This window comes from Rhamphochromis longiceps, linkage group LG5, assembly GCF_057381845.1.
Source record: "Rhamphochromis longiceps isolate RC_006_pf linkage group LG5, R_longiceps_female_GT1.1, whole genome shotgun sequence".
NCBI lineage: Eukaryota > Metazoa > Chordata > Actinopteri > Cichliformes > Cichlidae > Rhamphochromis > Rhamphochromis longiceps.
Window position 1 is genome coordinate 23,215,226 of NC_140561.1, and position 15,881 is coordinate 23,231,106.

Genomic DNA, 15,881 nt, shown 5'->3' on the forward strand with positions numbered 1-15,881 from the left:
GACTAAGAACAGCTGTTGGCACTGTTGTAAAATGTAATGCCTTGGCAATCCTTCCTTTTCTTTAAAGCTTTTTGGCACTCATTTTATTTTATAATAATTTCTGACTTGTAAGGCCTCTGAAACAGTACCTCAGTGACTTTTTAAAGCTTCCCCAAAGCACTTCGAGGGACTACTGTTGTGCCAGAGACCAATAAAAAGATCCATTAGTCACACCTTTGGACTGTCTGTAACTGCTGACTTGACTTTAGCCAAAAATGAGCCAATTTCCTATCTGTGCTACACATAAACAACCAAAAGCCAACTGCACATCTGTATGTTACATAAAATTTAAAACAAGACAGGAGTATGGAGTTCGAAATGCTGCTTCATCTCCGTATTTTTGCTGAAGGCAACACAACCTGACTGTGTTGGTAATTACAGGTACAGGAATTCTGGCATGTAAGACGTCCAGAAGACATAAACTGTGCGATGACAGAGGTGGAGGAAAGAACTGGTGCACAAGGATAACACCACACAGCATGACCAAATAGAGAAACCCACTTGTGATAGGCTCCCATCATTTGATATAAAAGGAAGAGCAAGCCACCACCAAGCACAGGCACCCAGCAAAGGTAAGTATCTTGGGGAGGTCATTTATTCCAGTACTTTGCCATATCATAGGAATCAGGCTGGTTATTCACATTTTTATGTTTCCAAACAGATTTTTCTTTAGAAAAAATAGAAAATTATTTTCTATTTAATACTATTTTAAAACAAAGAACCACTGACTTAACTGTCTAATTTGTGAATTTTTGTTCCTTATTTCAGAAGTCTGCAGTGAAGTCTGAAAGGAATACCCATTTCTCATCTGGTGTCCTCCAAGGTAAATGTGATCAGTTTTCGTGATCAAGAGTACCAGTGCATGAGTAGGACAGACACAAGAGCGGATCTTTATGAGCATCTCTTGTTGGTACTTATTGAATCCCTGGCTTGAGAGTAGCTACTCTGAGAGTAGCTACTCTCAAGCCTTCTCTTCTTAAAGGAATAGCATGTTTGACTGTATAGGTAGCTATAAGAGTGTGAATATATGTAATATATACACTGCTGACAAATAAGATGAATGACTCCTCTCTTGTTTCCTCACTTGCAGTAAAGGGTCATCATGAGTGGGGACGCAGAGATGGAGTGTTTTGGCGCGGCGGCCATGTTTCTCCGCAAGCCAGAAAGAGAGCGCATTGAAGCTCAAAATATTCCATTTGATGCTAAAACAGCATACTTCGTGAGTGAGCCCAAAGAAATGTACCTCAAGGGGAAACTTGTTAAGAGAGAGGGCGGCAAAGCCACCGTGGAGACTCTGTGCAGGAAGGTGAGAGTAGTGACACTTGAATTTGTGCAGCTTCAAATGTGAATTCAGACTGCTCAAGTTATGAATAACTATATGGATATGTTAACTATATGTAGCATGGTCCAAATATCTGAAACCAGAGAGGTTTGGGTATATTTACATGTAACACACGAAGTCATGACATGTAAGCTATATTTGGAATTTTCAGAATCTGACAAACTCTTTTCAGCAATCAAATGTAAACTTGTGAGATTGCCCTGAAGCCATTCTTCACCACATGATAGCAGAAAACATGGCATCACAACTGAGTGAAAATGTCATAACTCAAGTTGTTATGGTAAGAAAGAAGGGGCTTTTCTCAGCATAATGGTTAGACTGAAAGTTTCACTTGGTTCAATTCAAGGCAGTGATGTGAATTTCCTTTGGAGTTGAACCAAGCTGGTGTTGTAAAAAACAACAACAGCAACAACAAACAAACCAAAAAAAAAATGCAGGTGCAGCTATAATGCTAAATTAAAACACTTCTCAGAAGGAGGAAGAACAGAAAGAACAAGGCCAGACATACCCAGAATTTCACTGTTGATAAAGTTCAAAGTTGTTTGACACCAGACTTGAATCACTAAACAATACACCAAAGAATACTAGCACTCCTTTCTTCTGAGATACGGTAAAACCTCCGGTTTTCATCGCTGTGAACAAAACAGACAGCAAAATCTTTGCATGAACTACTTGAAGAGTAACAAAAGCCAAGTACTGTTAACTGTCACAGCTTAATGTGTGAATGAGTGTGGCACGAATAGCATTGTCCGATTCATTCTGACAATGCTATTCTTGCCACATATTAAATCTGAAATACAACCTTGTGCAAAGTAGACTAAGACGAAGTAGCTTTTTGGACCCATTTGGATGTATTCCACAGTCAAAAACTGATCAGAAGGCCAAATGAATAATTCAAAATAAGAATGAGAATAAAACAAACAAGATTAAAAACAAATATCACAATTTAGACAAAACTGCTTAATTCTATCTGAATTTACATTTGTGCCTTCTTTGGCAGACTATCACCGTGAAAGAAGATGAAGTCTTCCCAATGAACCCTCCCAAATTCGATAAGATTGAGGACATGGCCATGATGACCCACCTCAGTGAGCCTTCTGTGCTGTATAACCTCAAAGAGCGCTATGCAGCATGGATGATCTACGTGAGTTGATCAGAACTCCATAGCTGATACTCGTGCTCACGACAAAAGGAAGATCTGCATCATAAATGATCCTCTCTGACTCCACAGACCTACTCTGGGCTGTTCTGCGTCACTGTGAACCCCTACAAGTGGCTCCCAGTGTATGATTCAATGGTTGTAGCAGGATACAGGGGCAAGAAGAGAATTGAGGCTCCACCCCACATCTTCTCCATCTCTGATAACGCCTATCAGTTCATGCTCCAAGGTAATAAACCTTTTTAAGATACAATGTGTCCTGATCATTTTGTAAGCTACAGTTCAGAAATAAAACAGCTGCAATTCAAAAGTGAACGAATTATTTTGGCTTGATGATTTTGGTCTCTTACAGACAGAGAAAATCAGTCCATCCTGATTACGTAAGTACAAAGCATGCTTTTATATGATGAGCATTTCCAAAAGTATTATTTGCAATATCGAAATTACAACTCTAAAACTCCTTACTCTAACCAGTGGAGAATCTGGTGCAGGAAAGACTGTCAACACAAAACGTGTCATCCAGTACTTTGCAACAATTGCAGTGGCTGGAGGAAAGAAAACCGAGCAAGTTCCCGGCAAAATGCAGGTAAATGAAGTTGCAAAATATGAGATCTAAAAATCAATCAAAGAATTCCTGTACTCACAGCTCATGAACGGTGTCTGTAGGGGTCACTGGAAGACCAAATCATTGCAGCAAACCCACTGTTGGAAGCTTATGGTAATGCCAAGACTGTGAGGAATGACAATTCTTCACGTTTTGTAAGTTATTTTGGTGATTTTACCTTAATTCTGTGGTAAAAATTCACAGTTCATGTTCACTGTTGCATTTATAATTGAAACATTATTCTCCTGCTTAGGGAAAATTTATCAGAATTCACTTTGGGACAACTGGAAAACTGGCTTCGGCTGATATTGAAACATGTATGATTTTTGTTTTGGTTTTACTTATGTATTTATTTTTGAGGGAATTATCAGACTGCTTTGACTGCTACAAGGAAGATTTGTGATAACCACGAAACTTAAATCTGTACAGATCTGCTGGAGAAGTCTCGAGTGACGTTCCAGCTCTCTGCTGAGAGGAGCTACCATATCTTCTATCAGCTCACAACGGGCCACAAACCTGAGCTCATCGGTTAGAGAATTATACCAAAATGACACCAAAAAACAAAATATAGTGTTTATATATATATATATATATATATATATATATATATATATATATATATTGTTCATTATGTTTTATGTATTTTGTTTTTCTCATTTAGAGGCTCTCCTGATCACCACAAACCCATACGACTATCCCATGATCAGTCAGGGTGAAATCACTGTCACGAGTATCAATGACGTTGAAGAATTCATCGCTACTGATGTAAGAACAGCTTCACTCACGACCTTTCACTAATATTAATAACTATATAAACAGAACTCCATGAAGCTCATCATATTGATGTTCGGCTTTGTTAATGGGGAGTTTGAATTAAAAATGTAATAAATGCTGAATCAAAAACAGCTTTCTATTTTACATTAAAATATAATGGGTTCTGTTTGTGCTTATTAAAACTTATTCATCATTTCACAGACTGCCATTGACATCCTGGGCTTCACCGCAGACGAGAAAATTAGCATGTATAAACTGACCGGAGCTGTGATGCATCACGGAAACATGAAGTTCAAGCAGAAGCAGCGAGAAGAGCAGGCTGAGCCAGATGGCACTGAGGGTATGAAGAACATTGTGCACTTTAAGCACTGCTGATTTTGTCACTTGAAAGAGGACCTTTGAGGTAGAGGTTTATTTATTTATGAATTTGTGTTCATATAGTTGCAGATAAAATCGCCTACCTCATGGGTCTGAACTCGGCTGATTTGCTAAAAGCACTGTGCTACCCGAGAGTGAAGGTTGGGAACGAGTATGTGACCAAAGGTCAAACTGTTCCTCAGGTACAGATGTTACAAAGAAAACACACAAATAACAAATGATTTCCTGTAAGACAGTGTCTTTAAACCAAACCCTTCAAGACACTAATACATATTAATAAGGCTTTTTTTTTTACCAATAGGTTACAATGGCACTATTCCTAAATTTATAACCACTAATGATAAAATCAATATCCCTTCACTTCAAAATCAGGTCAACAATTCCGTCAATGCTCTCTCAAAGTCGGTCTATGAGAAAATGTTCTTGTGGATGGTCGTCAGAATCAACGAGATGTTGGACACAAAGCAGTCAAGAAGCTATTTTATTGGTGTCCTGGACATTGCTGGGTTTGAAATTTTTGATGTAAGTATGCAGAACTAACACTGCATTGTCTTATGTTCATGTTGCTAATTATGCAAAACATTTTCAAAACAGTTCAGGGTTTAGGGTATGTCAAGAATAAAAGCACAGTCTTGTTTTGGGTGCGCTTGCTGACCTTATCTGTATTTTTTCAGTTCAACAGCCTGGAACAGCTGTGCATCAACTTCACCAATGAAAAACTGCAACAGTTTTTCAACCATCACATGTTTGTCCTGGAGCAAGAAGAGTACAAGAAAGAGGGCATTGAATGGGAGTTCATTGACTTTGGTATGGACTTGGCTGCCTGCATTGAGCTTATTGAGAAGGTGAGCCGTGTGCTGTCCATTTGCACACATAAAACAATAGAAAACAACTTGAAACTGTTTTTTTATGCTTCTTTCATCATGGCAGCCAATGGGCATCTTCTCCATCCTTGAAGAGGAGTGCATTGTCCCCAAGGCAACAGACATAACCTTCAAGAACAAACTCTATGACCAGCATGTTGGCAAAAGTGCCCCCTTCCAGAAACCAAAGCCTGCCAAAGGCAAAGCTGAGGCCCACTTCTCCCTGGTGCACTATGCTGGTACTGTTGACTACAATGTTAATGGCTGGCTGGAGAAGAACAAAGACCCCCTGAACGACTCTGTGGTACAGCTCTACCAGAAGTCTTCAACAAAGCTGTTGGCTTTCCTGTATGCGTCACATGCCTCTGCAGAAGGTGATGATCATATTTTTAGGACAGAATTCAGAGTTTCCATTGTTTTCATTATATTTCAAAATGATCAGATTTAGTACAGAACAGAAAAATAATTACATTATAAAATAAAAAATTATATTTAAAGTCATTTAAGTTTATATCTGACATTTAATGTTTCAGCTGAGGGAGGTGGAAAGAAAGGTGGCAAGAAAAAGGGTGGGTCTTTTCAGACTGTATCTGCTCTGTTCAGGGTAAGCATAAAAATATTATTTTTTTCCTCAGATGCGTAGGTAGCATCCAGGGTTTACTTTCCATCATGTGAAAATTTGAATATTTTCATATTTTAGGAGAATCTGGGCAAGCTGATGACGAACTTAAGGAGCACTCATCCTCATTTTGTACGCTGTCTCATTCCAAATGAATCAAAAACTCCTGGTAAAGACTGGTAACAATAATGTAAATTAATGCATTTTAAGGTCTGTGAAGGTTCTCAGTCATCCAGGTCATCGTAGTCAAAGGAGCTTGCAAAGAAAAGCGTCTGGACTTCTTTAAGTTACTTGAAGACGTTTCACCTCTCATCCAAGAAGCTTCTTCAGTTCTAAGGTCAAATGGTGGAGAGTCCCAGATATAAACCTAGTGGGAGTAACCCCCCACAGAGGGACAAAAGGACCCCCTTTTGTCCCTCTGTGATGATGATGATCCTCTAATCGCCTGAGCCAAGGTGTGAAACTGGGTGTGGGTCCCAATCAGCCAGAGTTTCGGGTGTGTTCATTGTGAAACCTGGCCCCACCTTATCATGCGAATTCCTAAGATCAGATGGCCCAGGATGTGAGTGGGCGTTAAGGCGTCTGGGAAGGGATCTCAAAACTGGATTATAGATGGCAGAGAGTTGGTGTCGTAAACCCCCGCCTCTGTTCAAAGATGGTCGCTCACAGTGGACATAGATGGCTTCTTTCACTCCTCTTTCAAACCATCTGTCCTCTCTGTCCAAAATGTGAACATTGGCATCCTCGAAAGAGTGTCCTTCATCCTTAAGATGCAGATGGACTGCTGAGTCTTGTCCTGTGGAGGTGGCTCTTCTGTGTTGTGCCATGCGCTTGTGAAGTGGCTGTTTGGTCTCTCCAATGTAGAGGTCTGGGCATTCCTCGCTGCACTGTACAGCATACACGACATTGTTAAGTCTGTGTTTTGGAGTTTTGTCTTTCGGGTGAACTAGTTTTTGTCTGAGCGTGTTACTGGGTCTGAAATGCACCGGGATGTCATGCTTGGAGAAAACTCTCCTGAGTTTTTCTGATACACCGGCTACATAGGGGATGACAATGTTGTTGCGTCTGTCCTTCTTATCCTCCCTCACTGGTGTCTGGTCTTCTTTTCTGTGCCTCTTTGCTGACATTAAGAACGCCCATTTAGGATAGCCGCACGTTTTGAGTGCTTCCTTTACATGTGTGTGTTCCTTCTTTTTTCCTTCAGGCTTAGAGGGAACATGTTCTGCCCGGTGGTGTAGGGTCCTAATTACTCCAAGTTTGTGTTCCAGAGGGTGATGGGAGTCAAAGAGGAGGTACTGGTCCGTGTGTGTGGGCTTCCGGTAAACTTCGATGTTGAGGTTGCCATTCTCTTCAATGTGAAACGTCTTCAAGTAACTTAAAGAAGTCCAGACGCTTTTCTTTGCAAGCTCCTTTGACAATGCATTTTAAGGTAAATGTAATGCCATGTACATGACTGAATTTAATATGGGTTTAAGGTCTCATGGAGAACTTCCTGGTCATCCACCAGCTAAGGTGTAACGGTGTGCTGGAGGGGATCAGGATCTGCAGGAAAGGGTTCCCCAGCAGAATCGTCTACGGTGACTTCAAGCAGAGGTGATTACTAAGAATAAAGACATTTGCCACAATCTAAAGATCGACTTCTCCTTAATTCATCATGTACCCCCAATCAGATACAAAGTGTTGAATGCCAGTGTCATCCCTGAGGGACAGTTCATCGACAACAAGAAGGCCTCAGAGAAACTCTTGGGCTCTATTGATGTTGACCACACACAGTACAAGTTTGGCCACACAAAGGTACAGTAACAAAAAATGCAAACTTTTGTTGGTATTTTAAATAAACTGCTGCTAAATCAGGATACTTTAAGCAGGTATTACAATTTTGCTTTTGACAATGCTGTATGTGCTCTGTATGACTATTTTTCAGGTGTTCTTCAAAGCTGGTCTCCTGGGTCTATTGGAGGAGATGCGTGATGAAAAACTCGCTATCCTTGTCACAATGACGCAGGCTCTCTGCAGAGGTTTCCTCATGAGGAGAGAGTTTGTCAAGATGATGGAACGCAGGTACTGTAGGCATAGTAGCTTTACACACCAAAGGGGATTTTTACAAATGCAGATGACAACTTCAATGTAATTTCTGCGCTAATTTTTTTCTTTCTGGTTCAGCCCATAGTTTTTATTACAGTTTTTCAGATCTAAAAATACCAATTTTTCTCAATCTTCTATCCTCAGGGAGGCAATTTACTCCATCCAGTACAACATCCGTGCATTCATGAATGTCAAAACCTGGCCTTGGATGAAGTTGTACTTCAAGATTAAGCCTCTGCTGAAGAGTGCAGAGACGGAGAAAGAGATGGCCGCAATGAAAGTGGACTTTGAAAAGACCAAAGAGGATCTGGCAAAGGCTCTGGCTAAGAAGAAAGAGCTGGAAGAGAAGATGGTTACTCTCCTACAGGAGAAGAATGACTTGCAGATCCAAATTCAAGCGGTATGTTAAAATAACAAAGGAATTTGAACTGTCTTTATGAATAAGGAAATCTTAATCCATTTGTATATTACTATCAATTTAGGAAGGTGAAAACCTTGCTGATGCAGAGGAAAGGTGTGAGGGGCTCATTAAAGCAAAAATCCAGTTCGAGGCCAGACTCAAAGAGACAGCTGAGAGACTGGAGGATGAGGAGGAAATGAACGCTGAGCTGACTGCAAAGAAGAGGAAGCTGGAGGACGAGTGCTCTGAGCTGAAGAAGGATATTGATGACTTGGAGCTGACCCTGGCCAAAGTGGAAAAGGAGAAACATGCCACTGAGAACAAGGTTGGTGCGTCAGTCTCAAGGCTTTGAGGTCAAATTGTTTGCAAACTGCAAATACATTGTTTTTTGGGTTTTTTTTAAATACTGTCAATATACAGTGAGACTGTGAGAGACAGAATGAGAGAGACAGAATGTGAAAAAAAAATCCATGAATTCACATGGTAGGATTTGTAAAGAATTTATTCGTAAATTAGGGTGGAAAATAAGTATTTGGTCACCTCAAACAAGGAAAATCTCTGGCTCTCACAGACCTGTAACGTCTTCTGTAAGAAGCTTTTCTGTCCCCCACTCGTTACCTGTATGAATGGCACCTGTTTGAACTCATCATCTGTATAAAAGACACCTGTCCACAGCCTCAAACAGTCAGACTCCAAACTCCGCCATGGCCAAGACCAAAGAGCTTTCGAAGGACACCAGGAAAAGTATTGTAGACCTGCACCAGACTGGGAAGAGTGAATCTACAATAGGCAAGCAGCTTGGTGTGAAAAAATCAACTGTGGGAGCAATCATCAGAAAATGGAAGACATACAAGACCACTGATAATCTCCCTCGATCTGGGGCTCCACGCAAGATCTCATCCCGTGGGGTCAAAATGATCATGAGAACGGTGAGCAAAGATCCCAGAACCACACGGGGGGACCTGGTGAATGACCTGCAGAGAGCTGGGACCAAAGTAACAAAGGTCACCATCAGTAACACACTACAACGGCAGGGAATCAAATCCCGCAGTGCCAGACGTGTTCCGCTGCTGAAGCCAGTGCATGTCCAGGCCCGTCTGAAGTTTGCCAGAGAGCACATGGTTGATACAGCAGAGGATTGGGAGAATGTCATGTGGTCAGATGAAACCAAAGTAGAACTTTTTGGTATAAACTCAACTCGTCGTGTTTGGAGGAAGAAGAATACTGAGTTGCATCCCAAGAACACCATACCTACTGTGAAGCATGGGGGTGGAAACATCATGCTATGGGGCTGTTTTTCTGCCAAGGGGACAGGACGACTGATCCGTGTTAAGGACAGAATGAATGGGGCCATGTATCGTGAGATTTTGAGCCAAAACCTCCTTCCATCAGTGAGAACTTTGAAGATGAAACGAGGCTGGGTCTTCCAACATGACAATGATCCAAAACACACCGCCCGGGCAACAAAGGAGTGGCTCCGTAAGAAGCATTTGAAAGTCCTGGAGTGGCCTAGCCAGTCTCCAGACCTCAACCCCATAGAAAATCTGTGGCGGGAGTTGAAAGTCCGTGTTGCTCGGCGACAGCCCCAAAACATCACTGCTCTCGAGAAGATCTGCATGGAGGAATGGGCCAAAATACCAGCTACTGTGTGTGCAAACCTGGTAAAGACCTATAGTAAACGTTTGACCTCTGTTATTGCCAACAAAGGTTATGTTACAAAGTATTGAGTTGCATTTTTGTTATTGACCAAATACTTATTTTCCACCCTGATTTACGAATAAATTCTTTACAAATCCTACCATGTGGATTCATGGATTTTTTTTTCACATTCTGTCTCTCACAGTTGAAGTGTACCTCTGGTGCAAATTACTGACCTCTGTCATCATTTTAGGTGGGGGAACTTGCACAATCGGTGGCTGACTAAATACTTTTTTGCCCCACTGTAGGTTAAAAACCTGGTTGAGGAAATGACTTCCCAAGATGAGACAATTGCCAAGTTGACCAAAGAAAAGAAAGCCCTCCAAGAGGCCCATCAGCAGGTCCTCGATGACCTGCAGGCAGAGGAAGACAAAGTTAACAGTCTGACGAAGGCCAAGACCAAGCTGGAGCAGCAAGTGGACGATGTGAGTATAGGAATTTGAGTTTCCTTGAAAATAAACTATAAACCCCAAAAATCTCAAAACCAAAATAAAATCTTATCTTGTTTTACACAGCTTGAAGGTTCCCTGGAGCAAGAAAAGAAGCTTCGCATGGACCTTGAGCGGGCTAAAAGAAAGCTTGAAGGTGACCTTAAACTGGCCCAAGAAACCATCATGGATCTGGAGAATGATAAGCAGCAATCTGATGAGAAAATAAAGAAGTAAGCAAAATGCAATTAATCAAATTTAGTATCTAATATAACTGCATTTGTTTAGCAGACAGCAGCAACGCTAAAGATCATTTCCCGACCAACCAGCATATGTTACTGAAAAACAAATCATAATAAAAACAGAACGGTTCGCCCACTCTTCCGCAAAAGTGAAAAAACAAAAACTCTCTATTTCAGTGTAAAAATCAGCAGTCAGAATGAGGGTTACCTATTTCAAGAATAAAAATAAATAAATAAAAAATGTGGATGTAAAATTTGGTTTGAACTTTTCCCCACAGGAAGGATTTTGAAATAAGCCAGCTTCTGAACAAGATTGAGGATGAGCAGTCTCTTTCTGCTCAGCTTCAGAAAAAGATCAAAGAACTGCAGGTTGGTGTATCTGACAGCAAGCTGCCAAGTCTATTACAAGTAACAAGTATATTCAGCTTTATTATTACATTTTGATTAGATGTCTGTTTCTTTCAACATGTAAATCATAGGCTCGTATTGAGGAGCTCGAGGAGGAGATTGAAGCTGAACGTGCTGCTCGGGCCAAGGTGGAGAAGCAGAGGTCTGATCTCTCCAGAGAGCTGGAGGAGATCAGTGAGCGGCTCGAGGAAGCTGGCGGGGCCACTTCTGTTCAGATTGAGATGAACAAGAAGCGCGAGGCCGAGTTTCAGAAGCTGCGGCGTGATCTCGAAGAGGCCACCCTGCAGCACGAAGCCACCGCCGCAGCTCTCCGCAAGAAGCAGGCTGACAGCGTGGCTGAGCTAGGAGAGCAGATTGATAACCTGCAGAGAGTCAAACAGAAGCTGGAGAAAGAGAAAAGCGAGTACAAGATGGAGATTGATGACCTTGCAAGCAACATGGAGGCCATCGCTAAAGCCAAGGTACGATAAAGTAAAACATTTGACAAGCAAGAGAAAACATACATTTAACCTTATGTTCGTTTACATTTGGCTCTTGTGTCCATTACTTTAGATTATTGCAGCTTTTGTTCATTTCAGGCAAATCTGGAGAAAATGTGTCGCTCACTGGAGGATCAGCTGAGTGAGCTGAAGACCAAAAATGATGAACATGTGCGGCAACTGAATGACATTGGGGTGCAAAGGGCAAGGCTTCAAACGGAAAATGGTGGGAAAACTATTTTTAGCTATTTTTTCATTCGATATATGATCATATTCAAATGTGGATTGTTTTTTTCTTTCTTTCTTTTTTTTCTGTCTCACCTTAGCTGAAATCGCTCGCCAACTGGAGGAGAAGGAAGCCCTGATCTCTCAGCTGACAAGGAGCAAGCAGGCTTACACTCAGCAGATTGAAGAGCTAAAGAGGCACATTGAAGAGGAAGTTAAAGTAAGTGCACATTAAAAACACCTGCACTACCCCGGAGCTGATTAAACCACAATTTAAGTTAATAAATTAAATATTTTTTTCCAATTTTCTGTAAGGCCAAGAACGCCCTGGCTCATGCTGTCCAGTCAGCTCGTCATGACTGCGACCTCCTCAGAGAGCAGTATGAGGAGGAGCAGGAGGCCAAAGCTGAGCTGCAGCGTGCATTATCCAAAGCAAACAGCGAGGTGGCTCAGTGGAGGACCAAATATGAAACCGATGCTATTCAGCGCACTGAGGAGCTGGAGGAGGCAAAGTAAGTCGTCGGTTTTAGTTTCGTCCTATCGCAAACTATGTTTATAATAGAATATAAAGTCTGTTAACTAATCGTTAACAGGAAAAAGCTCGCCCAGCGTCTCCAGGATGCAGAGGAGTCCATCGAAGCTGTGAATGCAAAATGTGCCTCTCTGGAAAAGACCAAACAGAGACTGCAGGGTGAAGTGGAGGACCTGATGATCGACGTGGAGAGAGCCAATGCTCTGGCTGCTAACCTTGACAAGAAGCAGAGAAACTTTGACAAGGTACCATTTTCATTTTTGAGTTATTTATTTTAATCAAAGCTAATGAATCATGAATTATGCAAATACATGGGTCTGCCTTATATCTAAGATTCTTGCTGAGTGGAAGCAGAAGTATGAAGAAACCCAAGCAGAACTAGAGGGATCTCAAAAAGAAGCTCGTTCTCTCAGCACTGAGCTGTTTAAGATGAAGAATTCATATGAGGAAGCTCTTGATCACCTGGAGACCTTGAAGAGGGAGAACAAGAACCTGCAACGTATGCAAAGCTTTAGATATTCAGTCAACTAACAAAAATACCAGACAGTAAGCTAACTGTGCAAAATTTTAACGTTTTTATAACGTATTTCAATTATTATACCCAAGGAATTTTACCCCATTTCTAATATTGTTTCATGTATTTTATGTTAGAAGAAGCGATGGTGACCCGCACTACTGCTCAGAGATTTAAGTCTTACAAATGTTATACTGTACGCTACAATCAATGCAAGTTTGCATTTATTAGACATTAAGATCCACCAAAAGTAAACAAAATAATGAATTCTGCTTAAACTTTAAATTGATTATTCTTTATTATCTTACAGAGGAGATCTCTGATCTAACTGAGCAAATCAGTGAGGGTGGAAAAACCATTCATGAACTGGAAAAAGCGAAAAAGACTGTAGAAACAGAGAAGTCTGAACTCCAGACTTCACTTGAAGAGGCAGAGGTACTGTTTGATAAAAAAAAAAACTACTCTCCAATCAGCACAATTCAATTTTAATGATCCTGGAGCTACATGGTAAATATTTTATTTTTTCAAAGGCTACTCTGGAGCACGAGGAATCCAAGATCCTCCGCATTCAGCTTGAGCTGACCCAAGTCAAGAGTGAAGTTGACAGGAAGATTGCAGAGAAGGACGAAGAGATTGAACAGATCAAGAGGAACAGCCAGAGAGTGATCGAGTCCATGCAAACTACTCTGGATGCTGAGGTCAGGAGCAGGAATGATGCCCTGAGAATCAAGAAGAAGATGGAGGGAGACCTGAATGAGATGGAGATTCAGCTGAGTCATGCCAACCGCCAGGCAGCTGAATCCCAGAAACAGCTGAGGAATGTGCAGGGACAGCTGAAGGTGGGTCCACTGAAGGATTTGCCCGAACTTTCTATCTGAAAGGTGTGCACTAATACCTCTTAACGTTACACATTTCAGGATGCCCAGCTCCATCTTGATGAAGCCATTAGAAGCCAGGAAGACATGAAGGAGCAGGTTGCAATGGTGGAGCGCAGAAACAACCTGATGCAGGCTGAGATCGAGGAGCTGAGAGCTGCACTGGAGCAAACAGAGAGAGGCCGCAAGATTGCTGAACAGGAGCTGGTTGATGCCAGCGAGCGTGTGGGACTGCTGCACTCTCAGGTTAGTTACGATTCAAAAACTTCATATTTTTATAATTTGAAGGGTGAAAGTCCAAATATGTGATTCATTATCCTGTATTTCCTTTCAGAACACCAGCCTTATCAACACCAAGAAGAAGCTGGAGGCTGATTTCATTCAGATCCAAGGTGAAGTGGAAGATGCTGTCCAGGAGGCCAGAAATGCTGAAGAAAAGGCCAAGAAGGCCATCACTGATGTGAGCCACCCTGATGAATGTCTATAGTGCAGTAGCATTACTCTACCAACTATATTAGTTGGCACAACAATACAAATGACAGTTACAACAATACATATGATATGAAATTTCAGGCTGCCATGATGGCAGAAGAGCTGAAGAAGGAGCAGGACACCAGTGCTCATTTGGAGAGGATGAAGAAGAACCTGGAGGTGACAGTGAAGGACCTGCAGCACCGCCTTGATGAAGCTGAGAACCTGGCCATGAAAGGTGGCAAGAAGCAGCTCCAGAAACTGGAGGCTAGGGTGAGTCTCATGAGAGCCATCTGACTGATTCGCTGTAAGCTGGGGAAACATTTTATATTTTAAAAATAACTGCATACATCCTTTGTCAAGGTCCGTGAACTAGAGGCTGAAGTTGATGCTGAACAGAGGCGCAGCGCTGATGCTATCAAGGGAGTGCGAAAATATGAGAGAAGAGTAAAGGAGCTCACCTATCAGGTCAGCTGATTACTACTACAAAACCACAGTAATGAAAATACCATGCTTAAATGAGTATTACATTTATACCAGAATAACTAATTAATGCTTTACAACAGACGGAGGAGGACAAGAAGAATATTGCCAGACTTCAGGATCTGGTGGACAAGCTCCAGCTAAAAGTGAAGTCCTATAAGCGACAGGCTGAGGAGGCTGTAAGTAGACCTGATTCTCACGAAACACACTTTGTATAACTCAGTGCACAGGGTTTAACTTCACTGTGGCTTCTTCTACAGGAGGAGCAGGCCAACAGTCACCTGTGCAGGTACAGGAAGGTGCAGCATGAAATGGAGGAAGCTCAGGAGCGTGCTGACATTGCTGAGTCTCAAGTTAACAAACTCAGGGCGAAGAGTCGTGAAATTGTCAAGGTAAAAAAAAAAAAAAGATCTAGCATGAATCAAATTTGTAGAAATATTCATCCTGTTAAAATCGAGACTATCCAGCCAAATTTTTAAGTGCCACTGTTTTGTCATTTCAGACCAAGGAAGCAGAGGAGTGATGAAGAAATCAAGGTTGTAAATTAACAAGAAATCATACAATATGATTGTCTTGTTAGCTGTTCACATAAGCAAAGTGACAGTGCTGTGACAACCTAAAGTCAATAAAAGTTAGATTGATGCACCTTTTGTCTCTGTGCTCTTATTTTTGAATGACTCTGAACCTTTTTAAAGTCTCTAACACCCTGGTTATTGTTGTGTAAACCTATCAGTCTGGTTCTAGTGTGAAAGCATGAAGCTGCATTCATACACAAGATTACATGTCTCCATATGTGGATTTTCACCTTTCAAAAACAGAAATTTAACAGAGCACAAACAACAGAGTTTGTATGCTTTTAGTTGTTCAAGGCGCAAACAGATTTGTCCAAAATTCAGCTTCAGCTTTCAGGCCCCTCTTCTGTGAAACGGGCTCCCAGTCTGGATTCAGGAGACATACAGCCACCTTACTTTTAAGATTAGGCTTAATGTTTTCCTTTATTAACTATAAAGCTTATAGTTAGGGCTGGATCATGTGACCCTGAATCCTCACATTGTTACACTATAATAGGCCTAGGCTGCAGGGCTCTTCGCATGATGCACCGAGTGTGTTTTGTTCACTCACCCTATTCACTCTCTATATGTTTATATACCTCTCTGCATTTAATCATTAGTTACCATTAATCGCTGGCTCTCAACAGTGTGTCTTTTGTCCTGTCTTCCTTCACCCTCAACCAGTCACAGCTGTTGACTGCCCCTCCCTCAG

General features: G+C 41.5%; 1 protein-coding gene across 1 annotated transcript; it reads left to right on the forward strand.

Moving 5' to 3' along the window:
- Positions 1 to 524: 524 nt before the first annotated feature.
- LOC146670030 (myosin heavy chain, fast skeletal muscle-like) lies at positions 525 to 15,264 on the forward strand. Its single transcript, XM_085406720.1, has 41 exons — positions 525 to 611; positions 808 to 862; positions 1,130 to 1,345; positions 2,382 to 2,525; positions 2,613 to 2,769; positions 2,893 to 2,920; positions 3,015 to 3,126; positions 3,207 to 3,299; positions 3,398 to 3,461; positions 3,574 to 3,672; positions 3,806 to 3,909; positions 4,120 to 4,258; positions 4,360 to 4,478; positions 4,669 to 4,818; positions 4,971 to 5,141; positions 5,227 to 5,533; positions 5,693 to 5,763; positions 5,860 to 5,947; positions 7,254 to 7,371; positions 7,449 to 7,572; positions 7,703 to 7,839; positions 8,008 to 8,263; positions 8,346 to 8,588; positions 10,210 to 10,386; positions 10,477 to 10,622; positions 10,910 to 11,000; positions 11,111 to 11,500; positions 11,618 to 11,744; positions 11,845 to 11,963; positions 12,059 to 12,255; positions 12,337 to 12,520; positions 12,609 to 12,774; positions 13,100 to 13,224; positions 13,320 to 13,628; positions 13,707 to 13,910; positions 13,999 to 14,124; positions 14,238 to 14,408; positions 14,499 to 14,603; positions 14,702 to 14,797; positions 14,879 to 15,010; positions 15,121 to 15,264. The coding sequence occupies exons 3-41, from the start codon at positions 1,142 to 1,144 to the stop codon at positions 15,139 to 15,141; spliced, it is 5,814 nt and encodes a 1,937-aa protein (XP_085262846.1). The 5' UTR covers positions 525 to 611; positions 808 to 862; positions 1,130 to 1,141; the 3' UTR covers positions 15,142 to 15,264.
- The last annotated feature ends 617 nt before the right edge of the window (positions 15,265 to 15,881 follow it).